Source organism: Tupaia chinensis, unplaced genomic scaffold, assembly GCF_000334495.1.
Source record: "Tupaia chinensis unplaced genomic scaffold, TupChi_1.0 Scaffold000146_1, whole genome shotgun sequence".
Lineage (NCBI taxonomy): Eukaryota > Metazoa > Chordata > Mammalia > Scandentia > Tupaiidae > Tupaia > Tupaia belangeri.
The window spans coordinates 17,336,025-17,348,524 of NW_006159616.1; the positions used below are offsets into that span (position 1 = coordinate 17,336,025).

General features: G+C 41.6%; 1 protein-coding gene across 3 annotated transcripts in view; it reads left to right on the forward strand.

Annotated features, from left to right (window-relative positions):
- Nucleotides 1–12,500, forward strand: part of DNAJC11 (DnaJ heat shock protein family (Hsp40) member C11) — a 107,489-nt gene that overhangs the window by 41,094 nt on the left and 53,895 nt on the right. For all 3 annotated transcript variants that reach the window (XM_006145389.3, XM_006145390.3, XM_006145391.2), the window contains 2 exons: nucleotides 2,772–2,901; nucleotides 5,488–5,561. In XM_006145389.3, coding sequence (XP_006145451.1) covers nucleotides 2,772–2,901; nucleotides 5,488–5,561 — 204 coding nt within the window. The remainder of the gene's footprint in view (nucleotides 1–2,771; nucleotides 2,902–5,487; nucleotides 5,562–12,500) is intronic.

Consider the following 12,500-nt stretch of genomic DNA (forward strand, 5'->3'; position numbering starts at 1 on the left):
TTCTGGGAGGGGGGGGTGATTTCTCACTTTCTGTATCTCTGTCTCTGTCTTTCTGGCAAGCACACGCACCTATAGCAAAAATCTCTCCAAAAAATTTTAATTTTATTTTTTATTATTATTATTATCATCATTTTTAAAATTTGACCAGAAAGATATAGACAGAGAATGAACGTGAGAATATAAGCTGCCAGGGACCAGCAGTTAACGTAATGGCTATGTCAACGGACTTCCATGTAGGTAGTTGACTACAGTTCAAGTCTCAGACCCAGTAGCTTGAACTCACGCTGGGCGTGTCTGCCTGCAGGCCCAAGATCCCAAGAGGAGAATGGAGGAGAAGGGATTGTGGCATGACCATCCCCCCGGGGGTGATTTCTCACTTTCTGTCTCCCTGTCTGTCTTTCTGGCGAGCGCACGTGCCCTATAGAGAATACAAGTTGCCAGGTCCAGTACTCGAACCATAGTTGGCCATGTCAGATTTTAACGCCTTAACCACCATGTCACCTGTCAGTCATTAAGTACAGTAAAATTTTTATTGGCAAAAATTGCATTCATCAGTCCAGCTTCATGGCCTAGTATTTAAAGCAGCTAGATCCCATGTGGCTGACCATACAGTCCAAGTCCTGGGCCCTAGGTCTTGAGAAACACACTGGGTACATGTGCATGTGTGCCCAAAATCCCAAAAGGAGGGAGCAATGGAGAAGGGATTGCATCATGACCATTCCCCATCAGGGGCGTTGTCTTCTCTCCCTCTTTCTCTGGCGACCATATATGCCCTCTAGCAAAAAAAGAAAGGAAGGGAGGAAGGAAGGAAGAAAAAAAAGAAAAAGAAAGAAAGAAAGAAAATTATTCATCTCAGAATTAAGATAATGAAACATTTGGAAATTATAGGGGAAATATAACGTAACGTTTTCCTTAGTGAGCTAGATCTCTGTTATCTCTGTCCTAGAAATGTACCTCAGTTGTCAAAATGGTGGGATTGCCTCCCCAAATAAAATATCTTTTACTTGACAAATTATCTGGATAGAACTGGCCATGTCGCCAAATTAGGCTCTATTGCTAGAATCAAACCTAGCATTTACCTCACAGGGTCATTCGAATACACCCTGCACTGATCCTGGGGCTCTGAGAGGCTCTGTATATAACTTTGTGGTGGTTGTAGGACAGGCCAAGGAGAGTGTGAGTTTTTATGCGAGTTCTTCTACCATTCTGCATGGTTCAGACACACCTGGGACTCATTCTACTCTTTTTATCATCTGTTCTGTTAGTACTGTGCATTTTTCCCCTTCAAATTAACTATTTAGAGCCTAGCCTCTAAGGCGCAGTCATTAGCATATGAAACTGCAGTGCTGGAAGCCACCTGGCTGACTGCGTGTTTGAATCCCTGGGTGGACCTGAAAACACACAAGACACTGGGAACCAGCAGTTAGCATAATGGCTATGTTGCTGGACTCCCACATAGTTGACCGCGGTTCGCATCCCGGACCCGGTGGCTTAAAACTCACGCCGGGCGCGTGTGCGTGCGTGCCCAAGATCCCGAGAAGAGAATGGAGGAGAAGGGATTGCGGCGTGACCATCCCCCCTGGGGGGTGATTTCTCGCTTTCTGGCTCTATGTCTCTCTCTCTCTGTCTGGCGAGCGCACACGCCCTATAGCGAAAATCTCTCCAAAAAAACCACACAAGACACATGCATGGCCAAGATGTCACCGAGTTGGAGAGCACTTAGAAGGAAATCATAATGTGGTAACCCCCTGATAAGGGTGCCCACACCCTGCACACTCTCTATCATGAATAAAAGAAGCCTAAAAACATTCTTTTAATATAATAAATTTTTAAGAATTATTTAAATTGACTACTTAGGAGAACTGGAGAGTCATGTATTGGGAAGGAGCCTTTGGTTTGTTTTAGGGGGTGGTTACTATAAGTTAGTAAAGCAGTTTTGTAATTTTATGTGCTACCTTTTATAATTAGAGGTCAAACTAGAGATGTTTGTAGGTTTTACAATTTTATTGGTCTTTGTTTTTTGTTTTGTTTTTTTGTGTGTGGGGGGAGAGATTTTTGACATAGGGCGCTTGCACTTGCTAGAGAGAGAGACAGACAAAAAGTGAGAAATCACCCCCCAGGAAGAAGGCCATGCCACAATCCCTTCTCCTTCATTATCCTCTCAGGATCTTGGACGGGCGTGCACACATAGCCAGCATGAGTTTTAAGCCACCGGGTCTGGGACTCAAACCGCAGTCAACTACATGGAAGTCCAGTGACATAACCATTACACCATCTGCCGGTCCCTTGTTTGTCTTCGATTTTTAAGGATTGATATCCTTGTCTTAATATCTTTGTCTCCTTTGTCAAAATAAATGGATATCATTTCTGTCTAATGGTATATAGTTTTTCTCTTCTGAAAATATTCTCTGTTGCTAGTGTCTTGACATGATTTACTTCAAATAGTTTAAAGAGTAAACGGGTCTCTGTGACATGTTAGTTTCAGCTCAGAGCTCATCAAGCTAGTACAGAGACACAAGTTTTCAATTCCATCTGATAGCAGCATTTTCCAGCAAAACACGGTTGCTATTGATGTACATAATTGATTACTTTATTAACGGTAGGAGAAAGTAGCATTATTGAGGTAATAAAGCATAACTTCATTACATCCTGTATGTGGAGAGTAAGCATGTTGGAATGTGGCTGACAGGTTTCCATTTCAAGGCTGATTCTGATAATGATAATGTTTAAGTAGCATTGATTGTTCTCCAATTGAATTTTTCTTTTTTCAGGCCTCTTCTGAAGAGCTGAAAGCTGCCTACCGGAGGCTGTGTATGCTTTACCATCCAGACAAGCACAGAGACCCGGAGCTCAAATCACAAGCAGAACGACTATTTAACCTTGTTCACCAAGCTTATGAAGGTCAGTGGAGGGCTTGGCTCTATAGAAACACCTGGTAACAGATATTCGATTTTTAAGAGACTTGATTTGTAGAGGATAAGAAAAGAGAGTCCTTAGAGGTGTATAAAAGAGGCGGTTAGTTTAGTACATTTTACTGACAGGGTTCCCTGAAAGAGTAGTATTTTGTTTTGGAAATCAATACATGTCCAGTGAGTAGAAAATGAGAGTACAAGTGAAGCATAGACCAGGGTCGGAACTACTGGGGAATACTCGAGTTTTCAATCGTTTACCAGTTTTCTTCTAAAGGGAACTCTTAGAAGTAAAAGGCTGATCAGTACAGGGAAGCTTTCTTTGTTCTCTTTTTTTGTGAGAAGATTCAGGATGTTTTTTCATCTTAAAGTGATTTTATTGGTTTGGTAGCATTCAGTTAAAGGTTAAAACAAAAGGAAGAAAATGATGTTAAAAAGACTAATAGAAAGTAAAACCAAGAAATTCAGATTTTTATACTTAGATCAAATGTATGTCAGAAAGAAAATTTTGCCATCTACTTGTTTATAAAATATTAAAGTCACTAATAGATATAGAGCCTCTGTTTGGGATGAAAAAACATGTTGGAAATAGATAGTGATGATAGTTATAAAACATGAAACATACTTAATGGTACTGAAACATACACTATAAAATTGTTAAAATGGTAAATTTTATGTGTGTATTTTACCACAACTTAAAAATAAAAACAAAAACCATGTGCAATCACTCTTGGGATAGATATCAAGTAAATAAGTTGTTCATTCTAGAACTATTTGGCAATTTGCTCCTTAATTGAACAGACCAAAATTTATATAATGTATGTCTTTACAAAATAAAAAAAAAAAGTTCTCGTGGTAGACATGATAGTACATAGTGTATTTCACTCTCTAATTTTACTGAAAAGTGTGATTTTTAATGACCAATAAAAATTAGACTTGGTGCATGATAAACATGTGCTTTGGATGTTGTGTCATTTACCAAATTTAACTCTATTCAGACTGCTATGCTTATGTGATTGTCAAGACCAGAAGCCTATTCTTTTTATTGTATATTGTTGTCTAAATGGCTACATTACTTTTATGGTTGTCTAAATTATCCACATTGCTTGCTTGTGTTGTTTGGAAGATTTGAGGAGGAGTTAATAGAAAAACCTTGCCAGTATTTGTAAAAATGCTGTAGCAGCAGACCTAGTCCCAGTGTTTTGCCTAAAGTAAAATAGTGAATGAATAATTCCTTATTAAATCCTAGAGATTAGCTCAAGAAGTTTGGCTCCCATGTTTTCTAGTGGTCAGCATTTCTTTTTTCCCCATTAAATTTGAATATGAATAGAATCATGTACATTGCTTTTTAATTAGGCCTAAAAGTATATGGAAACTCTTTGGGGAGAAAAGATGCAAAGGTCTTAAACAGAAGTTCATAGAGTAGAGGTTGAAGAGAATGACTGTTGTCCTCACTGACTTTCAAGTTTAGTTTGGACATCCTTTGAATAACTCTCACCCTTACTGGGAAATCTCCTGTGTACTTTGGGTAGCATGGCTAACAACATTATAAGAGGTGTTGTTTCTTTTTAAATGATCTACAAAGAAGAAAAGAACATCAAAATAACATAATTTGGAGGACCAATGGTAGATAAGGAAACTGGATCCCAAATGGTTGACTATGCAGTTCTGGTCTTGGACTTGGTGGCTGAAGAAATATGCTGGCTGTCTGTGTGTGTGTGTGTGTGTGTGTGCGTGTGTGTGTTGTGTGTGTGTGTGTGTGCGTGTGTGTGTTGTGTGTGTGTGTGTGTGCGTGTGTGTGTTGTGTGTGTTTGTGTGTGTATGCCCAAAATCCAGAAAAGAGGGAGAAATGAAGGAGAAGGGATTATAGCATGACAATTCCCATGGGGGGGGGCTTTCTCATTTTCTCTCTCTTTAGAAACTAGAATCAACTCTTTTAAAACAGTATACTTTATACACTGTGGAAGAAACTTACTAATTTTTTTTTTTTTAATTGCCAAAGGGAAGGTGGGAGGAGAGAGAGATTTAAGGTATGAACACACATGGGTCCACTGTGTTTTTCAGGCCTCTAAGACTGTGATTTGAACCTCAGTCACCAGGAGGGATTCAGCTTCTCTTGAGCAGCGCATTGCTGTGTCACTATGGAGTTGGCCCAATTTTATACAGTAGTTTTGTATTGCAACATTTTGACCATAACCTGCCACATGAAGCCAGATGTGGAATTTTCCATTTGTGATATCATGTTGGTGTTCAAAAAAGTCAGATTTTGGAGTATTTCAAAGTTTTTAATGTTCAACCTCTACCTACAAGGTGTACCTTACAATTAAAAGTAACTTGGACACTGGGAAAATCCAACTTTTCTCATTCATAGCCACCATTAAGTAGATCCTAGGTTGGATGGGTAAAGCAGTGAAGGGGACAAACACATAGTAAATGAAAAGGTTCTTTAGGAAAGTTATGATCAGACAGGGAAGAACAAGAGATCGTCTTAACTAATGACATTGTTGTCTGTTTTCAGAAAGGATTATATTTAAGGAAAATTTTATACTTCATAACATGTTTGATTTTTAATTTACAGTGCTTAGTGATCCCCAAACCAGGGCCATCTATGACATATATGGGAAGAGAGGACTGGAAATGGAAGGATGGGAGGTAAGAGAAAAGGCGTCTGGCATCTTAGAAAAGTCGTTAAGCTACAACAAAACAGCCACATGTGTACATGTGTACACACACACACACATACCTCCCCCCAAATCTCACAACCTGTGATAATGTCTTTGAGAATATTGAAGGCTTTAGAGCCCACTTCCTTGCCATATTTTTTTATTTTTATTTTTAATTTTGCTGTAGGGTACGTGTGCTTGCGGGGGAAAGGGAGAGAGAAAAACAGATCGGGGTGAAGAGGGATGAAAAAGCATCCCTAGGGGATGGCCATGCTGAAATCCCTTCTCCTCCATTCTCCTCTTGGGATTCTAGGCACACATGCCCATGTGCCTGGCATGTTTTTCAAGCTGCCAGGTCTGAGACTCAAACCATGCAGTGGGCCATGTAGGTTCCAGGTGCCTTAACCACCATATCACTGGCTGACCCCTTTACTTTATACTTAATTTTAGAGGTTGGATTCTAGAATTGGCTTTGCCATTTTGTAACTCTGTGAACTTAGGCAAGTCAGTCATCTGACTTATCCTTAGCTTCCTAACCTGTCAAGTGAAAAGGAAGAAGGATGGACGGTACTGATCGTTTTTAACCCAGGGGTCGGGGCTAGAGCAGGCCATTTCAGTTGATGGGAGATGATTCCTCAAGGGCACAATTCTGTCTGCACATGCACTCCCTGCTACTCTCCAGAGACCTCTCTCTACCGTTGTTATGAATAACGTCACATATGAAACATTCCTGTTGAGACTGTGTTACACATGTGAACAAAAAGGGAGCAGGAAGTTGAGAAGTACTGTCTATAGTTTACATTGCCTGTAATGACCCTTCTAGTTGTAATGTATCAATACTGTATTAGAACGTTGTCAAATTTAATGAGTAAAACAAAATATATAGCCAAGTGTCTATGAAATAGGTTGCCTTGGGCAACCATGCTATATGGGAATAGTCACTAAAATTAGGATGATTCTGTTTTCTTTTACTCTGCCACGGACTGGTGGTGGAGCCTTAGGCAAGTCATTTGTGCTTCTGTTATTATCTGAAAAATGAAAATATGAGAATCAAGTAGAAAAGTGAATATGAAAATTAGTTGTAAAACCCTAAGTTGCTACAAGAACATGTAGATGATATTATTTAATTTCATTAAATAAACGTGATTCCAATGCCTAAGAAATTTTGATAGGTAGTGACACTAAATCGATTAACTCTCTTTGGGTTGTTAATTTTTCTTTTTAATCATTGTGTAAAACTTCCCACGAAGTTCTTTTGGTGTTTAGTCTCAAATACGTGTGCCTGTTTCTTCTAATTCTAGTGTGAGAACCTTCTAAGGCTTTCAGATATGGACTGGAAGAAAAATAAAATCTTTTCTTTCTTTTTTTTTAAGAGATTTTTGCTGTAGGGTGTGTGTACTTGCTGGAGAGAAATCACACATACACACACACACACAGGGAGAATGGCCACGCCGCAGTCCCTTCTTCAACATTCTCATCTTGGGATCTTGGACACACATGCACATGTGCCCAGTGTGAGTTTTAAGACACTGGGTCTAGGACTCAAATCATGATTGACTACTGCTGAATATTAGTGGGCTTGTGGGCCATATTTTGCCTATGACTATGTTTTGATTGCCCCACATAGTGAACTGTATTTGTTAATATTTAAAATTAATATAAGTGATTTAAAGATTTTACACAAAAATCTAGTCTTCTGTCTTCTTGAAACATCAGATCTGGTAAATTCATCTGGTGATGATGATGGACCTAAATTCCCTTGAAAGGCAACAATCAACTATGTCTGAGGACCCCTGCCTGTTAGGCTCGCTGTCCAGTTTGTCCCAGTTCCCTCCTTGTTTTGTTACATGCAGCCTTTCACTTGTCTACATGTGCTGCCTGGTTCCAATAGGCAATTGGTTTGTGGCTCCTGGCTTTGTGGAGGTAGCGGTACCTCAGGTTGCATGAATTTATTGTAGCTAAATGTTAAGTCTAATATTAATATAATAGCATAGCATTTCTTCATCCAAAAAGGAAAAATAGAATGCTTTTTTTTTTTTTTTGAGAGGTTTTCGCTATAGGGCATGTGTGCTCGCCAGACAGACAGACAGAGACATAGAGACAGAAAGCGAGAAATCACCCCCCAGGGGGGATGGCCACGCTGCAATCCCTTCTCCTCCATTCTCCTCTCGGGATCTTGGGTACGCACACACATGCGTCCAGCGTGAGTTTTAAGCCACCGGGTCCAGGACAGGAACCGCGGTCGACTACGTGGGAGTCCAGCGACATAGCCATTACGCTAACTGCTGGTTCCCAAAAAATAGAATGCTTTTATATTTACTAAATGTCTCTTTGTACGTTATATACCACTTTAAAGAGCTCTTTAAAAAAAAAAAAAAAAAAAAGGAATTACTCATTTAGGAACCAGCAGATGGCGTAGTGGTTACATCACTGGACTCCCACATAGTCAACTAACTGCAGTTCAAGTCCTGGACCTGGTGGCTTAAACCTCATGTCGAGGGAGTGTGCATGCATGCCCAAGATCCCAAGAGGAGAAGGGATTGCAGCATGGCCACCCTCGTTGGGGGGTGATTTCTCACTTTCTTTTTTTTTTTTTTTTTTTTTTTTCCTTTGTTTTTTTTTTTTTTTTTTTTTTTTTTTCGGTATCTCCTGTGAGTGCACGTGCCCTATAGCAAAAATCTCTTTTTTAAAAAAGGACTTCTCTCAAGTGTCATCTCATATAATTCATTCATTTGTTCATGCATTAATTCACTCAGTAATTCTGTAGTGAGACCCTACTCTGAGCCTTGCACAGGAGTGAATGCCTGCTACAGTCACCGTGGTGAGCCAGACAGATATAGCCCTGACTCCATGGAGACTGTATCTATTGGAAGGAGAGATGAGAGGGGTAAACAAATAAACACACGCTCTCCCAGCACAGAACGTGCCATGAAGCAGAAGTACAGGGTATGATGGCAGCTTCTGAGGAACGTGGGGGAACAGCATTCCAGACAGAGGGGACTGCCCGTGTGCAAACCCAGAGGAAAGGGAATAGTGGAGTGTGGCTGAAGCGAGGCGGGTGAACGGGGAGACTGGAGAGGGAATGTAGGACTATCTGATGTGGGATCTTGTGGTTGTGATACAGATTTTAGATTGCTTGCCCATTAGGATTTTTTTCACTTGCAAATAGCAGAAATCTTGACTTGAAAGGACTTAAATAATAAGATGAATTATTTCAAATAAAACTGATCCAGAGGCAGAACTGGAGTGTGTGTGTGATCCCTTTGAATGGGTATGTCACCCCCATCTTCTTCTTCTTTTCTTATTTTTGTAGAGGTTTTTGCTATGGGGCACGTGTGCTCACCAGAAAGACAGAGAGAGACATAGAGACAGAAAACGAGAAATCACCCCCCGGGGGGATGGCCACGCCGCAATCCCTTCTCCTCCTTTCTCCTCTCGGGACCCTGGGCACGCCCGCACATGCGCCTGGTGTGAGTTTAAGCCATGGTGCTTTCGACAACAGCATGCTTTTCTCACTCGAAGGACACAAGGGATACAGCTGGCTGTGGTCTGCCCCACCTAACTTCAACCCAGGACCCAGACCGAAGGAGCAGACCCTCAGGGGCAACGCATTGCTGTGGGAGGACCTTTTTGAAACTCCCTCGGGAGCGCCAACCCACCAAGTCACTTAAACATGTCTGACCTTCTTACTGATCAGAGAGTTGGCCCACCAGGATGTCGTGGGGCACCTGGGGATCCAGGAGCTCTGACGTGGGGCGGGAGGGGGCAGAGTGGGGTTTTAGCTTAGCAAAGCCTCTCCCCTCTGGAAGTCTGCGAGCTCGTGGCTGCCCTTCTTTTGGCTCCTCAGAGTTCCCGTCTACCTGCACACCCCATGGCCTTTGCACACACTGTCCTTGTGCCGGCCCATCGGTCCTCCTCCTCCCATCACTAATTCATATTCACTGTTCTGATTTCAGCCCTCACGCGGCTTCCTCTGGGGAGCAGTCCGCTACTTCCTGGCCTGACGGTCCCCTGCTAGACCCACCCCTCCCACCCCATGGGGCACATTCCTATCAAGCACCTTGTAGTCGTGAAGTCACCTGTGAGATTGACAGAGGTCTGTCTTCCCCAACAAAGCTGGAAACGCTGTCAGGTGATGGATCTGTTCTTTCTCGGTGTTGCTTGGTTCGTACCTTCGGTGCGTGCGTGGACTGAATAAATAGATGAAGAGAAGGTTGGAAATTTCGCAGAGAAGAGTGGCTTGTCAGGGACCTCGCGGTGTAGCCCAGGCTCCGGCCATCAGCCTGGCGGGGGTCAGGCTGGTCAGCCCTCAGTCCGGTCTGGTCCCTGCCCTGCGTCAGCAGGTCGGGAGATGGCGACCATCAAGCTCAGGAAGGGTTTCACGGCCATCTTACTGTTCTACCAGCTCCATAGGGGCTGAGGATGGGACCCGGGTCCCCCGCGTGGTTTCAGCCTGTTGAATAGCAGGTCGGCCAGCTCTTGCCACCTTGCTGGCCTAGCCACAAAAAAGAGAGAGAGAGAGAGAGAATTAACTCATTTCATTTTATTTATTATTATTTTTGATTTACTATAAGTCATGTGTGCTCCCAAATTGAGAGAGAGAGAGAGAGATGGGGTGGGGGATGGATGAGAAAGCAAGCTGAGAGAGAGAAAGTGAGAAAGCAGGCTGCCAAGTCCAGGACTCATACCATGGTTGGTCATGTGGGAGTTCCACAACTTGATCACCATGCCACCTGCTGGTCCCACTCCCTTAGTTTTTAAGGCATGAGTTGATTTCCATTTTTATTTCATTTATTTCTTTATTTTTGAGGTTTTTGCTCTTGGGCACGTGCGCTCGCCAGAAAGACAGAAACAGAAAGACAGAAAGTGAGAAATCACCCCCCAGGGGGGATGGCCACACCACAATCCTTTCTCCATTCTCCTCTCGGGATCTTGGGCATGCACGTACACGCGCCCAGCGTGAGTTTAAGCCACTGGGTCTGGGACTCTAACCATGGTCAACTACATGGGAGTTAAGCAACATAGCCATTACGCTAACTGCTGGTCCCTTCCATTTTTCAAGATAGTAGTTAGGGTTGCAGAAAAGCTGTAGGCCCCCATTACAAATCCCCACTTCAGAGTCCAGATTTTTAGTTTCCAGCAGCATTGTTCCACCTCTCATGGAGCAGAAGGATCTTTTGGCAAAATATTGCAGAGCTTCTTGTCACCAAACTAGATTGTCTCCCTGGTAGAAACAAAACAAGTAGTTTTTATAAATGGTAGCAATTATAAAAATATGTTGGCAACTGCATGTGGTCAATGGATAAACTTTATATTCGTTTTTTTTTTTTTTAGTAAACTACTTTAAGGAACTAAAGTTCTCATGGATCAGAATTGGCTCCTTTTTCTTGGTGATACTAAACCATCACTGCAAGATAAAAATGCCTTCAAGGAAGATTACAGGAAGATACCTCCCCAGAGAGTTACTCGTAGATGTATCAGTGTTTACCATACAAGCAAAATTGAGCCCATTATTCATACTGTAAGGAAAGGTCTAACTGAACTCCAGTGCATTTTATGGAGCTGGCGTCACATTCCTTCAAGGAATTCCTACAGCTGGATAGATTGTTTCATCTGAGGATTTGCCCACTGCAGTAATAGCTTTCACTCCAGGGAGGGAGCTATATTCCTTTCATGCCGTTCCTACTATTTGGAGACTATTAAACTTTGCAGTTGCTGAGGGGTAACCATTTACCACATATTTACTAGGCTAACCATATGGATAGTCAGTGAAGGATGAAGGGCATTGTCAATATCCTGAGTGTCTGATACTCCTTTAATCCACAGATCGCAAAGCCATTTATAGACACAGAAATCACAACTCGTTTCTGTAGTAGTGTCACTTCCATTTTATTGGTAGACGCTGGAGACAAAATTGGAGCTTCTTTAGGTTGTGTAAAATATTCGCCGTTTCCAGTAATTGATTTTTTTTCTTTTTTTTTCTTTCTTACTTTCAAAAGACTTTGTCATTCTCTGATAGGATTCCAGAGGAATGAGAGGCAACCATTTCCAACTTGTTAAATCAGCCATTTTAGTTCTTGGAGTTGCTTAGCAGTTTTCATGCAGATGCCCATATCGAAAATGAAACTGGCCTTTTCTTCGGAATGACAAAAACCTAACTGAACTGTGAGTGCTTTGACAAGAGTGGAAGCTAGAAACAGCCAGCAAGTAGCATAGAAACCACATACTTAGCTCTCCCGCAAGTATCACTTTCAGATTTTAGATTGCACTTAGAATTGCATCCTTTGGCCTATATCATCTGCAATTTAGTTTTTATGTGCAACCCTTTATATTATTATATTTGAATTTTGCCTATGTCTTTGATATCACTCTTACAGTATCTCAGAAAGTCCGCCTTTATTAAAAGCTATAATATGGCTAAGATCATGAAAAACAAGGAAAGAATTACAGTTGTCACAGAGCAGAGAGACCAACGACATGGTGGCTAAATGAAATGTGATATCCTGATTTGCATCCTGGAACAGAAGAGGGATGTTAGTGGAAAAACTAGCAAAATCCAAGAAGTCTGAGTTTAGTTAACAGAAATATACTAATGTTGGTTTCTTAGATTGACAAATGTCTGCAGCTCTGTAAGGTGGTGGCATTAGGGGAAGCTGGGTGTAAAGTGTACTAGAACTTTCTGTCCTTTATTTGCAACTTTCTAAAATTCTAAATATTTCTAAAAATTATTCCAAAATAAAAGGGTTACTATCCAGAATCATAGAATTTTTTAACCCTAGGACATAAAATTTAATCCTTCTTGTTTCATGTTAGATACAGAGACCCAGGTTCATTCCTTCTAGCCTCGGGGAACTCCTATTTTTTTCTTCCACAAAATTCGTCTGCTTGGCTGGCATGAGGGTAGACCTAGCTGGTGAATGGTCCAGCT